Below are 19,864 nucleotides of genomic sequence, written 5' to 3'. Positions count from 1 at the left end.
AGACTAAAGAGCTTAAGCCAGGGGATATAGGAGATACTACGATCGGGTAGACAAGCTAGCCACAAAGTCATTCCACTCGAGTACACGCAATAATTGTCGCGCCATTGTTGCACGTTGCTTAAAATAAAACCAATATAAAATAAAAATAAGAATAATACGAATAATAATAATAGTGATAGTGGTAGATGTAAGTGGCAGTTGGTCTGCGGTTGGCTGTCAGCAAATGAAAACTCATAAAAAGCACTTCAGACAGTCAGCGGAGGAAAAGTGACTTCAGACTCTGAGCTCGATAACAATACGACAAGAGACTTACGAAGCAGGGGGCAGAGAGCTGGGGTAAAGGACAGTAGCAATAATTGTCATCATCATCTTGTGGTCAGCAGGAGGCGCTGCTGCTGCTGCTGCTGCTGCAACTGCTGCTGCAATTCTTGCTGCAAGTAACCCCAGTGGGCGACTGTCCGCCAAGTGGACAATCAAAGCCAAAGCAAACTATACTTAAAGCAAGTTAACCAGCGACATTTTTCAGATGCCAAGGCGAAGGCGAACAGACAGTTAAGACAGAGACAGAGCGAAAGAGAGAGAGAGAGAAAGAAACAAGACAAAGGCTGAAGACAGCAGACTGAACAAGCAACTAAACGGGCAATGGCTTGGACAGCAGAGAGGCGCAAAAACTCGTACCAAACTTGGCTAAAAGTGTTCGCCAGCGAAACAGTGAAGTAGTCCAAAAGGGGCGTTAAGTGCAATAATTAACAAAATAAAGAAATTAAGCTGTTATATGTACAACAGCCTAGTATAGGATGAAGGGGGGCTCAAAAGAGCTGAAGTAAGCTTTAAAATTAAAACTGAAATGAATCTTAACAGTCAATATTCAATTTGAATAAATATATATAACGATTATATTGAGATTAATGTATAATAGTTACTGTATTAAAAACTCAAGTACTGAGTTCTAGTTAGTTTTCCTTAGGTATTTTGCAATTTAGTATAATACATTCATAATCTGTATAACAGATTATCATAGAATATATATAAATTTTTATTTAGATTATTTTTCTATCCCGCTCTATACCTTTCTATCTGTCTCGGTTTCTCTCACGCCCCTTTTCTTGTTTCCTCTTTCCCTCTAGCTCCTATATCTTTCTCTCTTTCTCTCTCTGTATCTCTCTGTCTCTCTCTCTCTCTCTACATCTGTGGCTCTTTCACTCAGCTTGCTAGTTCACTCCATTTGCCTCTCCGTCTCGATTTCATCCCTTTTAGGCAACTTGCCAGCTGACTACGCCTTTGTCAACCTTCTTGTAATTCCCTTAGAATAACGCCCACCGTTTCTTTTTTTTCTTTGCCCAGTTGTCCAGTTCTTGGCGGTTTGTTGTGGACAATCAAAGCAATTGCAGGTCCCCGGGCAGTGCAAGTGTTCGTATGGAAGCAAAAAAAAAAAACAGACAGAAACCCGGCAAAAATAATGAGCTGGTAACCCTTTTGGACCTGGCTGAGAAATTAATTAAGGCAAAGGGGGGCTAAAAAACTGAGCAGCAGCAGCAACAGAGATTGCAAGTGCGAAGGCAACAAGTGATTCGAGTGAGGTGTTGTCGTTCGCTTGGCTGCTTTGATTTGATTTCTGCACGACCTGCTACATATATTATATATATATGTTATACTATATATATATATATATATATATGGTTATATACATATTATCTGGCTCGCACAATCTTTGCGCCATAAATCTGAGATGAATCGCAGCCACGCCCATAGCTGCTACTGCTCTGAATTTTTATGCATGACAAGGCTACTGAATTTGTTGGCCCAAAAGTTGGGAACGCTCCAGCCTCTGCCTCTGCCTCTTCCCCTGCCTCTTTTTGCTTAATTCTTTATGCGCAACGTCCAAGTTTTCATTAAAGTTTGATTAAAAATAAATTATTGGTTATTAAAAATGATTAGTTTTGCTAGACCGCGGCGCGCACTCAACTGAAGTAGCCAAAGAAACGCCCCGGAGAACTTTTATAAAGAAAAACATGGAATAATGAAATTGTTAATGGGCTTCCAAGCCAAACGGGAAAGGAGATGAGGGGCAAGGGGCAAGGACTCGTTTGATGTGACAAAGCCTGAGGGCGAACAGCGTACGCTAATGGTAATTTGAAAGTCAGTGAGACATTCAGTCTCTGCTATGGCCGCACACTTAACAATGCTGCTAGCTATATAACAGTTTCTTGTATAACAGTCCACAAGCAGCCTGTGCTGTGTACCTTATTAAAATAATATTTTCTTGTTGTTAAAAATAATTTGAAAAGTGCTTACTTTCATATTGAGAGCTTTTGACATATTTTCTATTGTTTTGCTTTTAAATATTAAATTAAAATTACAAAAAATAAAATTAAAATACAATATGAAATATTACATAATATTCCATAAAATGCCCAATTATTTATAAATAATTTTAGTAAATATTTTCAAATTACTTTTAAATCATCTTAAACTTAGAAACGTATCTCAAATTCAAAGTCTCTTTTCTATTTATACTAGACTCTAGTTGCCAAATCAGTTTCGCACAGTGTAATTTGATCAATTTTGTAATAATATTTGCTCATTATTAACGTCAGTGAAATTCTAATAAATTTCCATGAATTAATATTGATTCGCTACGCTCAAAACAGTTTCAGCTTCCAAATTTGCATCTCCCGCCCATCTGTCAGACTAGACCATATGGCTGTTGTGCTGATAGTTCCCAGTTGCCCATTCCCCACAGCATGCAAGGCACTCGTATTTATGTCTTTAAAACGTTCAAGGTATAAGCCCCTTGGCAATCGAGGTAAGGGCAGGGGCAGTCTCCTACGTGTTAGTTGGCTTTATGTCTTGGCATTTTTATGCCTAAAACTCGTATACAGTGCGCATATGGGGTCTGTTTATTAGTATAGTTACCCACTCAGCCGCCCACACACACACACATACACACATACACACATGTTGGCAACGTGTGCCCCATTTCGAACCAATTGTGGTCTCTGCAATTTTTCTTGAGCATTTTTATTATTTTTTGCTGCTGCTTGTCATAATTTTTGTTTATTTTCTTTGCTTGCCTGTGCTTCTTGATATATCAGGGGTGGGCTAAGCACACACACCCATACACACATATATATAAAGATGTATAGCTATATATATATATATTGCTATAGATACTTGCCAGTATTTGCTTTCATTTCCACAGCTGTCGGTTTATTGGCCACATTTTGTTGCCTTCTAAGTAGGCCTTTGATTTGGGTAACTATGAAACAGACTACTCTAGTTACTTATGTATTCTATAATGGAAAATGATTGTCTTTGGAATTAATATGGGAAGCAGCATTGTAAAAGAGAGTGAAAGGGAGAGCGCATGTAATGAAAACTGCTTTAATTTGTTTGCTCTATGCTCGAATTAATTCAACTGGCTCTCTTAACGTCTCTCTCTTTGCCCTTCTCGTAGCCCGCATGCAAATTTCATGTCAAAGCATCGACAGTTAAAGCACACACACAGACTCACACACACACACACACACACACACACACAACTTGATTAAACTGTCAAGTGACTTTATAACTGACAGCGCCGACATTTTGATTATTAATCATTGCCAATTGGCTGAACGCAGACTATGACAGAGACAGCTACATACAAACTCACATACCACACAGATACAATATTTGCGAGGGCTGTTCTTTAAGTAGATGAAACTATGTGACTTTGGCACTATGGAAATATGTAAGCAAACATATTTAAAAAATATGATATTTGTAGTATAAATATAAACAAAAATATTAAATTATCTATCATTGCTAAAAATATCGATTAATTGAGAAAATATCGAAATTTGAAAAAATATCTAAAATATTTCTAACTATATGCCAAGTAAATTATATTATAAATTAAACTAAATTTCATAGAGTTTATTATATTTGTTTTACTAAATATCTATAAATTAATTCAATCCAACAATTTCATGAACATCCCTCTCTACTGCGAGCATAACCCTATCTGTAGCACACATCAATGCGGGCAGACAGACATGCAGACAGAGAGACAGCTACGAAAGCAGGCTTAGCCCATTGACTGCAATGCGGCCCAGGCAAACTGCATTATAAACTAGAGTAGCTTTTCTAGATGCTCGGTGAGTGGGGTGGGGCAAGGGTTATTTTTGAATGAACTGCGGTACTCAGCAGTGTTATTTCCAATTGCCTTCGCCTGCCTTTTTGGCAGGCCCATTGTAATAGACTTATCATTAGATTGAGTCATATACGAATTTTCACTAATTGTGACAGCTAGTTTTTCACCCCTTTACTTAAGCTCTCACGCCACCTCTCTCACTGTCTCTCTCTCTCTCTTTCCATCACTGGGAGCTTGTAATTATGGTATGTCTCTCGCGCTCACTCATGTTAAGTTTAGCGCAGAAGTTGGCACACAAAACTATTGACAGCAAAGAGCACCTGTTGCTAAGATAAAAGCAGGGCGAGAGCATGTCAACTGCTGGGCTGGGAAAGGGCATGGGAGAGTTGAGTTACTGAGTTACTTTTATGGCAGTTTTGCTGTTAGAACTTTTGGCTCGCAATTGTGTTAAGTGCGTTTTGATAGGCAATGAAAAGGTGGAAAGATAAGCTGCAACTTGGAAGTTCAAATAGTTCTAACAGCAGTTAAAGACAATGGAAAGTGAAAGTTCAATAGAGAGTCAATTGTGAGTTAATTTGAGGTTAGGTTGAGGTAAGACTGATAGTAAACAAAAGCAAGTGAAACACTAACTATTAAAGCTCATAATCTGAAGTGCAACTATTTACAAGAGCAAACTTAGACAAAGTTAAAGTTAGTATAAAGAAGTTTGTACTCATTTAACTTTTACTTTTCAATATTGACTTAAATTTAATCCTACTTTAAGCCAATTGGCAAAACACAGTTTCGCTTGCAAAGAACGAGTAAACGAGGCGGCACAAAAAAAAATGGAACAACAAAGCAAATGCAACGTGTAAATGCGTGCAATAATTGTTTGCTCTGTTGAGCGAGAAATGGAAGGAGAAAGCAACAACAAAATCAAAGACACTCCAAATGCTAATTACATGTAGCTGAGAAGTGTAAGAAAAGGCAAACGGGAAATCCTGGAAAAGCGGCGCCAGAGCAATTCTCGAAAACCAAGTCGTGTAATGAGATTGCAACTGGCTTCGAGGTGGCCTCAACTGCTGCTGCTACTGCTGCCACTTGAGGCAACCAGAAACATAACTAGGAATTCAGGCAAACTAGGAGCAAGCGAGAGGGCATGCGATTTAATGATGCACAAAAAAATAAGTAGGAATGCAAAGGCAAACGAGAGAGCCGAAACCGAAACCAAAACCAAAACCAAAACTGAATCCAAAGCTACAACCCGTTAACTTTTGCATGGCTTTGGAGCAAAAGCTGTTTAAAGCGGGCGGCTGATTGAGTGCGAGCGAGATGGCAGGCGAGAGAGAATAAGCGAAGCCGAGACCAGCGGCCATCATTGGCATTGTTTTGTCTGAGAGTGTGTCTGCGTGTATGTGTGTATGTGTGCATTTACTCGTTAGTTGCACATTTTGCCAGCTCTTTTTTGGAAGGCATTGTTTTTGTTGCTACTTCATTGTCTCTTTGGATTGTGCAAGCAGCCCTTTCTAGGCAGCGCCACCTGGCGGCCCAACGCACAGTAAAGTCATCAATATTGCTTATTTGCAACAGTGCTTTTTGCTGCTGCTGCAGCTGTTGTTGTAGTTGTTGCTGGTGTACCGTGTCTTCCCTTTGGCTTGCTTGTTATTGTTGTTTGGCAGTTATTGTAGCTGTTTTCCTTCCACTTACTTCCACACTGCCTTTGCTTGCACAAATTGCGTTTTGTTCAGCCGCTGCCGCTGCCGCTGCCGTTGCTGCTGCTGCTTCCGCTTGTCCCGTTTTTATTGTTGCTTTCTGTGTTGATTTATGTGCACTGCATGTATGTGTGTGTGTATGTGAGCGCATGTGTGTGGGCGTCGGCGTCGTTGACTTCCCTGGAGTAGACATAAAGTGCACTGCGGTGGCATTGGAAGTAGCTGTTGCTGCTACTGCGTCTTGTTGCGCATACAAATTGGTTTTAGTTATTAATGGTGTGTATAATTAAGCGGGTGCCTTTTGTTGCCAACTTTGTCTGCAGTTTGTTAGAATGTTTCTTAATAATTTGTGTGCACATCGTTCAAGACAAAAACAGCGAGGCAGCGGGAACTATAAGACTGTTGAATAGCGCTGGGTAAGATTGAAGGGAACAGAGCGAGCAAAGGCCAAGGAGTGAAGCTAAGGGAACTGTAATTGCAGGCGAGAGGAAAGGGCTTGAACAGTGAAAAAGCAGATTATTACTTGAGTTTTCATATTTTACTTTAATAGAATGGAAAATTTGCAAAATGAAATGCAGTTAGAATGAAGTCAAGTTAAAAATTGAATGATATTGCCCTGGAACATATTGAAATATTCACATACTAGCATTGGTCTAAGTAACCTATCGATATTTCCTTCATACTACTCTTTGCTAAACTATAAATCCAACGATATTTTCCTTTAAGCTCAATAAAATGTACTCCATAAAACCATATTATTTTCCTTTAGCACATGCCTATGATTCCTTAACAAATAACTGCTTAAATCAGTAAAGTATTTATTGTATTTCTATTAAATTTCCCTCAAATCCTTGCGCACTTATTGCTAGGTTTTGGTCTAAACCAATCTCATTTAGCATTAAATTGTTATGTCCTTTGCACGCTTCATTTAAGCATTTACTTATTTTGTGGTTCTTTGGCAAGGTTGATTAACTTTAGTCAATACACAAAGCAAATCAGCTCGCCACAGGGTCAAATCAACTGAAATCGCGGTGAACTGAGGCGAAAGCAGCTCCCAAAGGCAACTCCCAATAACTGTCCGCAGGTCTAACCCCTTCAATTAAAAAAGTGCCAGAAACATTCTGAAGGACTTAAGTCCTTTACCCCAAATACTGTTTGTCTATCAATCAGTCGAACAAATACCCCGAATAAAACAAGAAGTGAAGAAAGGGAAACACTTGGCAATTGAAACCTAAACCTTTTCTCTTCTTCTTGTATTCTCGCCATTTCCATTGGGAAACTCTCATTACGAATGCGGAAAGTGAAAACCACAAAAGTCGCTTTTTTCTTCTTTTGCTTTTATTTATTTAGATATTTTCTCTATTTTTGGCTCATGTTTTTGACGCCTGCCTAAACTTTGATTTCCCTCTTTCGATCTATCAACGACAAAACAAACAGAGGGAAATGTAAACATAAATTGAGGCTAAATACTGGGCAAATGTTGCTTGAGCAACTTTTAATTGAATAAAATGAGAGAAAGAGAGAGAGAGAGATAGAGCAAGAGGGAGTGAGAGAGTGAGTGACTGAGTGAGAAATCAAATTCATAAATTTTCTATAGAATTTCTGGAAAAGTTTTTGGCGAACCACAACTTTTCTAATTTATTTTCCATACTTCCCCTTGTTCTTCTTCTTGTTCTTCTTCCGTTTCTTGTTCTTCATGTATGTGTGTTAATACATATTAAATAATACTTACTTTGTATTTTTCTTTAGCCTCGCGCCGCAAGCTGAGCTGAATTTGAGCCTTTTTTTTGTTTTGTTCTAAGCGACGACAGAATGTAAGCAAAAACTCTGCCCAGAGAAACACAAAGAAAACTTTTTCCCCACACATAATATCGAGCAGAAGTTGAGCGTGCGTTGGGCATCAAGTTTTCCCAGTTTCACAATTTCCCCAGCTGGTTCGCTTCTTAATCTACCTCCCTCCACTTTCTCTCCCTCTCTCCTGGGCCTTGTCGCCGCAAGTGTTGACTGCTGCGGGTTTTAGCTCTGCTTCCCTCACTTATTTGCCTAGGATTTGTTGCAGCTTGTGTTGCATAGTTTAAGGCGCACGAGAATTGCATTTCAACATGCTTTGTTTACTTATGTTGATCTACTATATTAAGCTTATATTCTACACTTAAAAGCTGTAAATTGTAATATTTAAGCTCCTTTTAGTTCATTACGTTTATAAGGGTGAGTGAATTTCCTGTTAAAGCATTTGATTCTAATTTCCCTTCTTAATCTTTTTTAAGCTACTCGCGTTAGCTTATCTGTCTCCCTTTCCCATATTGCTGTGCAGGAAGTATCAAATTTTGATGTTGAACTTAGTTTCTGTACTTATCTGCTGAAATTCCTTATAGTAAAATTGTCCTAATCTCTAAATATAGCCGTATTTCTAGATATTTGCTTATCTTTCTAATCAAGGTACTTTTTTCAACTTATTTACCATCTCTCTGTGAAGCTATAATTTCCCATATTTAAACTTACAGAGTAAAATCCATTTCCCCTTTTTAAATTATTCAGAGTAAGCATTAATATATTTCCTATATATAAAATCCCATTATATATATATATATATATTATTTTGAATCAGTTCATATACATGTTAATCATTTTTCAACTAGTCTCTATAACTGTTAACTTTCCTTTGGAATTCAATATTTCCCCATATTTTAAAAACAGTCATCCCATTAAAACGAGATTTCCTGCTTAAGCATAATCACAAGGCAGCGCATTTCATTTCTTATCTGCGACCAGTTTGCTCCTTTGACATTTACATTTGTTTGCCTAACTACCCAGTTACCTACTATACGTCTTCTTCTTCCTCTTGCCACCTACGCAATTACATTAAATTAAGCTTCCTGTAATGAAAATTTTTTATACATTTTATAGTAGAAAGCAGCTTCTGCTAAACTCTGAGCTTTCACGTTCGCGTGTCGCAGATAATTGAGTTTAGAGGGACATTTAAGGAAACCTACTGCTGAGGGGTGGATGGGTTTTAATGGGTCACACATAAAAAGACCGCAGAAACGCGTGTTTAAATGTGATAAACAAGGATTTATTGTTTTATTAGTGTTTGCTTAGCTGGAGACTTTTGTAGACCTTTCTAACAGCAGCATATCCCTGTATTATGTTATTTGTCATTATATGGAGACTTGAGCATATTTTTGTAAAAATCCTAGGATATTTCCCCGTATTTTGTTATAATTATTGAGCGAAACTTTTTTTCTGTTATGGAATTTTCTATGATTTATGTATTATGCACCCTTTGAATGGATCTACCTTTATCTCCCACTCCGTCTCTCTCGATTTCCTTTGGGAAAATTGGTTTATTTATAGCCAGCAATACACGCCAAAGCATTCTTAGCCTTAACCGCAAAGCACGCTTAAACCCATGGACAATAAATTCCATTTTCTTTTTCGTTTTCTGTTGCCATTTGCCATTTGCTGCGCGCTGTTCGTAAACGAAAATGCCAAAAAACGCAAGTTGCGAAATTTCATAAATTTTAATCCTTTTTTATTGCCAGTCGCTGCCGCTAGAGGGCGTGTCGTGCAGGTGGCGACAAGCAAAATGTGTGCTGTGGAAAATGGAAAAGTGAAATACACGAAATTCATTTCCGGCGCGTCGCTTGGTTTTTCTATATTTGCCCGCAGTGGAGGCGGGAAAGAGAGCTATCTCTTGAAAAATATCAGCTATATATATTGTAAATTAGTAACTGACTAGAAAATACCCATTAGTATAAAATTTAATGATTAGAAGAATTGATAAAAGCTAGTGCATAAGACATGACAGCAAATATCTTCATGCTTTATTTTATGATTTCCCTATATACATTGATTATTCCCAATATAAATAAATTCACAATGTAAATTAAAAGTGAAAAGTTATTATACATCTCTGACTATACGTCTAAAAACGTACTACGTCTCCAGATTAAGTAGGAAACTTATTAAACTTAAAATTTCCCAACTTTTTAAACAGTATTAAATATTTCCAAAACCGAAGTTTCTTAAAAAAATAAAACCACATAGAGTATGATAAGTCAATGCAAATATCCTGACCTATTTTAATTAATTTATTTATAATAGAAAACTAATTGCCTACCATATTCAGTTACCTTATGTAATCCGTAACATATTTCTTTCATATATTGTCCTAAGTTCTATGCCTTCTGCGTATAATCGTACAACAGATGGCGCTTTAGTCTTGCAACTGAACGCAAGGGGCCATTCAACAATTGTCTAAGTACGAGGTACAATATAAAGGGTAAGAGTGCTTAGTGCAGCACTAATTACTTTGGCACCTCGCATTATGTAGATGCAGGAGAAGCAAAGAGCAGGGGAGGAAGAGGAAGTGGGAAGGGTAACTGGAACGGGCAAAGAGACATAGAAGAAGAGCATACTTAATGTCAAGCATACGCCATGTTGAATGCCTGCGGTTAGCTCACAGCTCACTTCCGTCTCGCTCACACTCGCACTCCTCTCTTTATCTTCCTCTCTCTCTCTCACCTGCTGCCACATAATTTGAATAACAAGTTGGAAATGGCTTTGGGGTCGGCATTTAAATACGCGCCCAACTGTCGAAAAGGAAAAACAAATGAAAATTGCGAGAAAAATGGCGGGAATGCATGCGAGTGTATGTGTATGTGCGAGTGTGAGTGTGTGTGAGCCGCTAAAATGCGCGCTGCCTGAATATGTGGCTGAGGGACAGGATATGAGCAGGAATGCCGCGTGGATTCGTCTACTCGTGTCCTGCTCTGTCCTTTTTGTAATTTATGCATGTCTAAACAGGCTTTTGGCATTGTGCGTGTGTGTAGGTGTAGCCATAGGTGTGAGTATGTGTGTGTGCCTTTTGAAATGACATGGACAGAAATCAAATGCTTTGCTTCTTTCACGCTGAAGTTGAAATGGAAAACGTGGAGAGTGGGAACTGTCTGACACACGCGAATTGAATGAATGAAAGATTTATGAATGAAGGAATGTGTGAATAAACGAATGACTGAACAACACTCATGAAATAGTGCGCAACACAAGCTTAGATAAGAATTGTGTAACTTTTTGAACTGAAGAACATAAAAGTCTAGAGAATTGTGAGTTTTGGGTGTGCTAAAAAGAAGTTTGGGAATAATAAGGGGAAATTTAGAAAAATATATTAAATTGTGAAAAATATATGTTATGGGTGTGAATAAATAAATCTCAGTATAAAGAACTTAATGAAATTTAAATAAAAAATATTGAAAATAAATAAAAAGAAAGAAAGACCCACCCATAAAAAAATAAAATAAGTTAAATATAAAAAAAATTAACATTTTTGGCATTCAGAAATTTAATTTTTATAGGCATTAACTGGAAAATAAATAAAATGGGATTAAAGTAAATGGGATTAAAATGCAATAAATATTATGAAAAACTAAAAATGAATTCTAAAACAAATATTAGTAAAATACTTAATTGCAATATTATTATTATAAATATATATGACACCAATACAGTATTTAAAAACATGACTAAAGAATCAAAAGTGCAATGCAGCTAGCAATTTTTGATTGATGTAAAATTGATTGAATTTCAATTCTATAATGACTCAATTCAATTATAATATTAGAAATGATTCTATATTGAATCAACTTGAATTCTCCATTGTCTCGCATGACACAATTGTCTAAACTCTTCTAACTAAGATCAAATCGTAACGATTTTCTCTTAATTGTGTCACTTTTCGTTATATATTTCACAAAAAAAAAAAACAATCAAAAGTTCAACAAACTGTTGCACAAGTGACAAAAACAATGCAAAAAGAACAAGAAAAACAAACCGAAAAATTGCGACACGCGACATTAAAAAAGTGGCAGGCAATAAAAATTGAGGTCAACAGCAGCAGCAACAACAACAAGAACAACAACAGCTAATGAATAACAAAGGCAAAAACTGCAGCAGCAACTATAAAGGGGTGGATGTGCTGGGGCAAGTTGGAGCAGCATGAAAAGTGAGGCGCGGTTTATCAAGATGCGCAATTAAATATGGAAATGCGCGCAAATGGAAAAATGGAGGCAGCAAACACAACAGCAACACGAAATCTGCACACGCGACAAGTGTCATTAGCAGCAACAGCCCCCCTCGTTAACCCCTGCCTACCTTAAACAAACCCTCCTCAGCACCAGCCAACTACAGCTCTGCATACCGCTTGAAAAGTAAAATGAATAAAAAAAAACTTTAAAACAATTAAATGTCATTTTGTGGCACATTTTATTTAGTAAAAAGTGGGCGTTGCGGTAAAGTGGGCATGACAACCATGATGTGTAGGTAGGAGGAGGGGGCGCGGGTGCGCACTGTAGTTATTTGCTACTGTGTATTTAAGTTGAGTGTTGTTGTCAACGCATTTGCGATTATTTGCTGTAAATATTTGAAAATTAAACACAGAACCATGAGACATGAACAATGAGTGGGCGCGGGGACGAGGAAGGGGGAGGGGATTGCGGTACAGGGTAGAAGGTTAGGCAGAGACATGCCTAAAATTTGTTGAGAATTTATATTACGTGTCGACAGCAGCAACAACAAGAGCAGCAGCTGGCAGCGAGGTTAGATTGTGTGTTGGGGGAGAGCCAGAGCAACAGACAATGCAAACAATTTCAATTTGCATGTAGAAACAAGGACACAAACACACAAAGAACGAGTGAGAAAGAGATGGAGAGAGATAGAGAGTGACGGTAGGTGCTGAAGGGAGACAGAGACACACACTTGTAAAATGGCAGCCAAAGTTCAACTATGCAACTATGCGGGGCTGTCCTTGTCAGCAAGGCAGAGACGTAGTTGCAACGTAGTTGAAGGGGCACACATTAAGTGGCGGTTCGGCACATGTGTAGGCATATGCGAACTGCTGAAAGAACGTGTTTTCGGCAAAGAAGGTGACGGCTTGATTATAAACAAGGCAGGGCCAATGCTGAGAGTCCTTCTAACTACACTGGTTAACACGTTTTCAAGAGTGTGGGCGCTTGTCTTGTGGAAACAATTAGTGATTTATGTAAATCTATCTAATTTAAAAGGAATGCTTGCAGTACAGATTAAATTTTATTAAAATATTAATAATTATCAAGTGAAAACGATTTTAAAAAGAAAACTAAAATAAACCAATAATATAATAATTAAAAAATAAATAAATAAATAAAACAAAATATTTCGATTTAATATAACAATTTTAATAACACAATTTAAAAATATTTAATTTCAATATATATTATCCATTTTCATTTATATATTTATCATTACGAAAATAAATTTGAAATAAAAAACAGAAAATTTAACTTTAATTAAAATTAAATTAAATAAGTTTTTATTGCTTTTCAATTATTTTAAAAAAAATGCTAAACTTAGTTGGTGTATCTTAATTAAAGCTCTGCTTTTAAATCAAAATAAACAATTTGAAAATTCCACTTATGAAAATATTGCATTTCTGATTAAAAACAAAAATCCATTGAACCTAACCAAAAACTACAAATTTATTTAAAAATTAAACATATTTTTAATTAAAATAAAATTTTGTAGTATTAATAAATTTTATGGAAGTAAATATGCTATTAATAATATAATGAAATTGTTTATAGATTTCATTTGTCGCTCATTATAAAAGTCAAAAAATGTTGTACATTTTAAATTTTTAATATTAAAAGCAAAGCAAATTTTAACTTGCATTGCCTGCTTACAAAAATAAATTAACAATTTTATTAAAGCATTTAGTTGAAATCAAACTTAACTAAATGAATTTTAAAATAAATATAAATATAAATATAAATATTAAATAATAATTCGGGAAAATACATTAACTATAAATTGATTTTCAATTGAGAAAGATTTCAACTGCTGCTCAAATTTGATCTAAAAGTTCAGTTTTACTTGCTGTTCATATGACGTGGATGAAAATGAACTTAATTTCAGTATTCAATAATACTGCTCAAACGTTTATAGATATTGCCAACTAAAGTTCAACACACTCAAGAGTCAGAAATGGCAACGGACTGAGTGAAAACTCAGTTCGCTTTGCCATTAAGTTTATGGACTGGAATATGAGCAACCCTTTGCAGCATGCGCATACAATATTTTGCCACTGATGGCTGGAGTCAAGTTTATTATCAATTTCGCTTGCACAGACAACATTTTGCCAGCTGCCACGCCCACTAGCGGAGCGCCCACCTTTAATCTGTTGGCTGGCAAGTTTTAACAGCTGCTTTACTTCTCTCAGCTCCCTCTCTCTCTCCCGCACACTCTCGTTGTCCCTTCCTCTGATGACATTTTACCTGCTGCTCAGTTGGCATATATCCTGTTTGCAGCTCGTATCTGCATATCTGTACATATATATATATATATATATAGCTATAGCTATGTTTGTTCACGTTAAGTCTGATGTGAACTGTCAACTGTCATTTAAAATTTAATCGCATGTTGTTTCTCTCGCTTTGCAGTTGTCGCCGCGATTATTGTCGCCAGTTGTAGCCACGCCCCCCGCTCTGTCTGCCTCTGTCGCCCCTTGCCGCAAGATTTTAATTACTGTGCCACAAGACAACGAAAGTCAAAGTCCCCTCCCCCTTGCTCCACAGCCCTCACAGCAGCTGTCAGTCGCTTATCGCTTTGGCTTTATAAAAATAATATTAAGAGACACTCATTGGGTTGTCTCACTCTTTCTCTCTCTCTCCCTCTCTATATCTGTCTCTGACTCAGTTTGCTTGGCAGCTCTGCTCCATTTAGATAAGTGACACATAAATTAAGCAATTTTACTTTTCTTTCACTTGCTCGCTCTCCCGCTTCCTCTCAGCATAATTATAAAACAATTGTCTCTAGCTGCCTTTTGGCTCCGTTTGCTTTTTATTTTACAATTTCTTCTTCTTCTTCTTCTTGTGTTTTTTGTTATTTTTTGTCCACTGTAAGTAGTTTGAATCGCTGGTTTATTAACCCCTCCAACATATTTGTCTTCCATCATAAAAGTTTATTTGCCTCATTATCTTTTATCATTGAAGGTACGCAGCTCGAGTGTAAGATAAACATTTTGACAGCTCTGTCATAAATTGTCTCTCAGATAATTTTCCGCGATAGCAAAGCAGGGCAAAGTTTTCATTCAAGAATTTTCAAAAGTACAGTAAAGCTCTTGTGGGTTCATTTTAAATTGAAGCTGACTAAGAAAGCTATTTGAACTTATTACGTAGAAGCTTTTAAGGAAAAATGTAATCAACTAGCAGATTAAAGCTTAATATAAGCTATTTGCTAAAGAAATTGAAGTTGGCATAGATTGGTCGAAAATAATTTTAAAGCACATGAAAGCTCTAAAAGCTCACATACGGAAACGATTTACGATTTACTTTTCTTAAACAGAAAATATGCCTTTGAAGCGCATGAATTATGTAACTCAACTTCAAGCTTTGTCTGGTTAGAAAGTTTGTTGACTGGAAAACATCTTTGAAATTTCATTAAATCTGCCTTACTTCTACCTGTCTATCTGGTATTAAAAACAAAAAGCTGTGCTTAATTCTTCTCAGTTCTTTTTTAGCTCTTCAAAAAATTATTTATTGAAAAATGTTAACTAACAATTGTCCCACGAACTCTTCTCACCTTTACGCTAAAAATAGACAAAGCCTTGCCTTTGATAGACAATCAGCCAGTGACACCTCATTTGGAGTCCAACATCAAAGTCAGAGTCAGATAGAGCGTCAGCGTCAGCTTCATTATGTGTTGGCCATTTTGAGGCTTGGGTCTGCTGCCCTTTGTTCGATTGTCTCACCTGCTTGAAGTGCTTGGGGGGAAAAGTTTTCGTGCTCGTATTTGGCCAACAGATTAACACCTTTTGAGTGGATGCTGCCTGCCACACGAAACTTGTTCCACAGAGCAGCAAATGCAGCTGCAGTGGCAGCAGCTGCTGCTGCTATTTCTTCAATTTGTGCTGGCAAAAAACTTTTCCCTTTTTATTTTTCCCTTTTTTTATACATATATTTTTGCTGTTCGGTTTGGTTTATAATCAAATGCAATGGCATGACTAAAAATGGAATTTTGCTGTCTGCACTTCATCAACATGCGGGGCCCCAAATGACGCAAAGGACAAACAGATAGGAAGACGGAGCGAGAGAGAAGTCTGAACTGGAACCAGAACCAGAAATTGAACTCAGACGCAGACTCGAGGCCCAACCCGTTCCAAAACACGCATTCCTCATGCCATACAAAACAATTGACAGGAATTGTTGTAGTTGTTGTTATTGTAGTGAATTGTCACAGCAGCAGCAGCAGCAGCAGCAGCAACTTCTCTTCACTCCTCTTTCAAACTCCTTTGTCAAGTTCCCCAAAACAGGTTTGCTTGGAAAGGACTCGCGCGACTGGAACTGGTTGCGCACATCGTCAACAGCAAATTGTCTTTTGCTCTTTATTTATCAATTGCACAAGGCCTCAATGCCTGTTGCCCACTGTCTGATCCGCAGCGCTGGGCCGGTTTCCTTTCAATATCATTTCATTTCGCCTTTAGTAGCCTGACGTTCTGACTATTTCACTATCTGACGCTCTGATATCTTTTGCTCTTCTACCGCAAATTAAGATCAATATCGTGGCTCAAACCGGGCGGTAGCCTTTCCAGCGGCAGGTGGCATTCGTATTCCATTTGTTCCATTCCTTCTCTCACTCTCTGTCTCTTTCCCTATCACTCTTTCTTTCTCTGCTGTGTTCGCTTTCGGATCTCTGATTTATTTGCAGTTTCCAGTGGCGGAAATCGCTTAATACGTGGGACGTGAAACGTGGAACGCATTTGGTTTTAGTTTTCAATTCAATTGGCGCGCTTTGATGTCCAGCTACAGCTACAGCTACAACTTCAGCTCCTCCCCTCGTTCGTTGCATTCCTAGCTCTTACTCCCTGCTGTGTGATATTGCCGCCGCCCCACTTCAACTCGCCGCTGTTATTTATTGTATTCGTTTATCTGCATTTTCCAGGCGCTTATAAATTTCGCTGCGCTTAATTTGCTAAAGAACTGCAGCGCACATGACTTTTATGGCAGAGAATAATATTTCCAGATATACCATGGACTGCTTTAACCAATTGCAGCGCCATCTGTTGGCTATAAAAGCAACAAATAAGCTATCGACTAATATAATTGGAATATATTGATCGTCATTAAACAACGGGGAACAGCGGGAACTAAATAACTGCTTATATTTACTCACTTATTTAGCTAAGTAGGGGTATTCCTTCAGTGGTTAAACAGGCCAGGCAAATTAATTGAAAGTATCCGAGAGTCAATCAGGCGGAAGAAACTCTCGAGCGCTAAAAAAACAACTTCAAGTGAAAATAGAATTAGCATCTCATAAAAAACGAGGGGAGGGTGGGGCAGCGGCTAATCGATAATTTATGAGCATAGGAGCTGGCCAAATCGTACGGCTTAGACAACATGCAACATGTTTATAAATATGCCGCTAATGAGTAGAGTCAACGAACAATTCCCCATCACTCGCTCAGTTCGATTCATTGCGGTGTCAACGGATGACAACGGCAACAATAAGGGGGAATCATAGGAAAGGGGTAGGGTAGGTAGGTAGGGGCAGCTATGGGGGCTCTGCTTGTAAATTGTTTAAACAAGCGTCGGCACATTGACTTTGAAGCAATGTGTGTGTGTATTGTGTGTGTGTTTATTTGATAAAACAGACGACTTTGTTCCACTGTGGCTGTTTAAGCAATCGTTGTGTAAATATTTACCCCAAAGGTAAAAGTAAAATTAAGCATTGTTTATCTTTACACCCCCCTCTGCCCCACATTCTCCTCTGCTGCGGCTATCTGTGCCATAAATGACGTTTCTATTGGCATTAAAACGAATATTTGCCTCAAATATTTGTGCTGCATTTCTGTGTGATGTGGACATTAATTGTCCCAATTCATATTGCAACTGCAGTTAGACAACTGTGCCTCATGCAACTTGTATGAGTTAAGACTCTTCACTGTGGCCAACTTAAGACACCGCATTAAGCAATTCACTTTCCAAAGAGAAAATTTAAATAATTTATGAATTTAGAGTTCATCTACTGAAGTGTGGCTCCAATATGTACTGACGAACGGATACGTAGACGTGAGACGGAGACGGAGACGGAGACGGAGACGGAGACGGAGACTGAGAGACGGAGACGGAGACGGAGACGTAGACGGAGACGGAGACGGAGACGGAGACGTAGACGATAATGATGTAACGTATAAGTAGAATTATAAGGAGACGGAGACTGATACCCTGTATAATGATACTTATACTTATACGGATAACTGTGGATAATGATAATGATACTTATACGTTATACGTAGACATTAGACTTTACTTATACGTAGACTTATTAACTTATACTTATACTTAGTACGTAGTACTTATCTTATACTTATACTGAGACTTATAACTATACTTATACTTATACGTAGAATTATACTTATACTTATACTTTATACTTATATACTTATAATTATAATTATAACTTATACTTATACTTATACTTATACTTATACTTATACCTATACTTATACTTATAATTATACTTATACTTATACTTATACCTATACTTTTTCCTTTTCTCTTACAGGTGACATCCTCTCCGGCGTTTGCTTTGTGGGCCAGCTGGACACCCACTCACTGGGCGGCTTTCTTATACTGCCGCTGTGCATTTATCTTTCGATCGGCGCTCTCTTTCTGCTGGCTGGTTTCATCTCGCTCTTCCGCATACGCACCGTAATGAAGACGGATGGCAAGCGGACAGACAAGCTGGAGCGTTTAATGCTGCGCATCGGTTTCTTTTCGGGTCTGTTCATATTGCCAGCCTTGGGTCTGCTGGGCTGTCTGTTCTATGAGTACTACAATTTCGATGAGTGGATGATTCAATGGCATCGCGACATCTGCAAGCCCTTCTCCATACCTTGTCCGGCTGCCAGGCCGCCTGGCACGCCGGAGGCGCGACCCATCTTCCAGATCTACATGGTGAAGTATTTGTGCTCCATGCTCGTGGGCGTCACCTCCAGCGTTTGGCTCTACTCCAGCAAGACGATGGTCAGCTGGCGCAATTTCGTGGAACGGCTCCAGGGCAAGGAGCCACGCACCAGGGCCCAAGCGTACGTCTAGTATGAGACGGCGGCGGCGGCGGCTGAGGTGGCGGCTAACGAGAGTTACTTAGCCTTTAGCACGTAAAGTCCCCAAGTCTCCCCTGCCACAAGAACACAATTAGAGAAGTAGAAGAAGAAGAAGGATAACAAGTAGTCGTAGCTTAGCCTCGAACAGCTTTGTATAAAGTTCATCCATGCCCCGGTCTACCCTACCCATCAAGCGTAATCAAAAGTTTATCCTAAGCTATTGTTTAATATTTAGTTATATAACTACTTATACGTATATATATTATATATGAAGGCTTTTCGCTTTCTTGTTGAACCAAAACATTTTAATTGATAAGCTAATGATAATATTCTAGTATTTTATGCTAGCGCTCTTATGGGGCATGCTTCCGCTTTCCATTTCCATTTCCGTGCAGAAGAGTTTTCTCGCTCTCTATTGCAACTTCACTCTACTACTCCACAGACGCATTCAATTCGAATAAGTTTGCATTTAAGTAGGTTTTTTGATCAATTTGATTTGTGAAAGCTTTAAATGTGCCCTAAAGTTAATTAAATATATAGATATTTGCATATATATAGTTGTATGTGTGTCTAAGCTCTTTAGGACTAGATGTAAGAATTGCTGTGAATATCTGACTGAACAGTTCAAAGTTCACGAAATTCGCTTAAGATGCTTCACATTACAAAATTCACATCAATTATTTATGATATTTCGCATAATTACAGTCAGGATTTCACAGTCAATTTAATTTAAGCAAATAAAAATAAAAAAATGCCTAAAAAACTTAAAATGCTTAAAATTTAATTAAAAATAAATGTATAATAAAATCGCAGCTTATTGAAAAAAAAAAAAAAAAAAAAAACATAAAAATCATTAAACATTAATGTGTACGAAAAATATAGCAACTACTTACTATATATATC

At 37.8% G+C, this 19,864-nt stretch overlaps 1 protein-coding gene across 1 annotated transcript in view; it reads left to right on the top strand.

Annotated features, from left to right (window-relative positions):
- The window catches only part of LOC111603338 (frizzled), a 110,642-nt gene extending 91,315 nt beyond the window's left edge, over window positions 1-19,327 (top strand). The window contains exon 5 of the mRNA XM_023320875.2: window positions 18,421-19,327. Within this exon, the coding sequence (XP_023176643.1) occupies window positions 18,421-18,953 (533 nt within the window). The 3' untranslated portion in view covers window positions 18,954-19,327. The remainder of the gene's footprint in view (window positions 1-18,420) is intronic.
- The last annotated feature ends 537 nt before the right edge of the window (window positions 19,328-19,864 follow it).

Source organism: Drosophila hydei, unplaced genomic scaffold, assembly GCF_003285905.1.
Source record: "Drosophila hydei strain 15085-1641.00,03,60 unplaced genomic scaffold, DhydRS2 tig00000001-arrow-pilon, whole genome shotgun sequence".
Classification (NCBI taxonomy): Eukaryota; Metazoa; Arthropoda; class Insecta; order Diptera; family Drosophilidae; genus Drosophila; species Drosophila hydei.
Note: the sequence above shows the minus strand (reverse complement) of the source record. Positions and strands in the feature narration are given on the sequence as shown.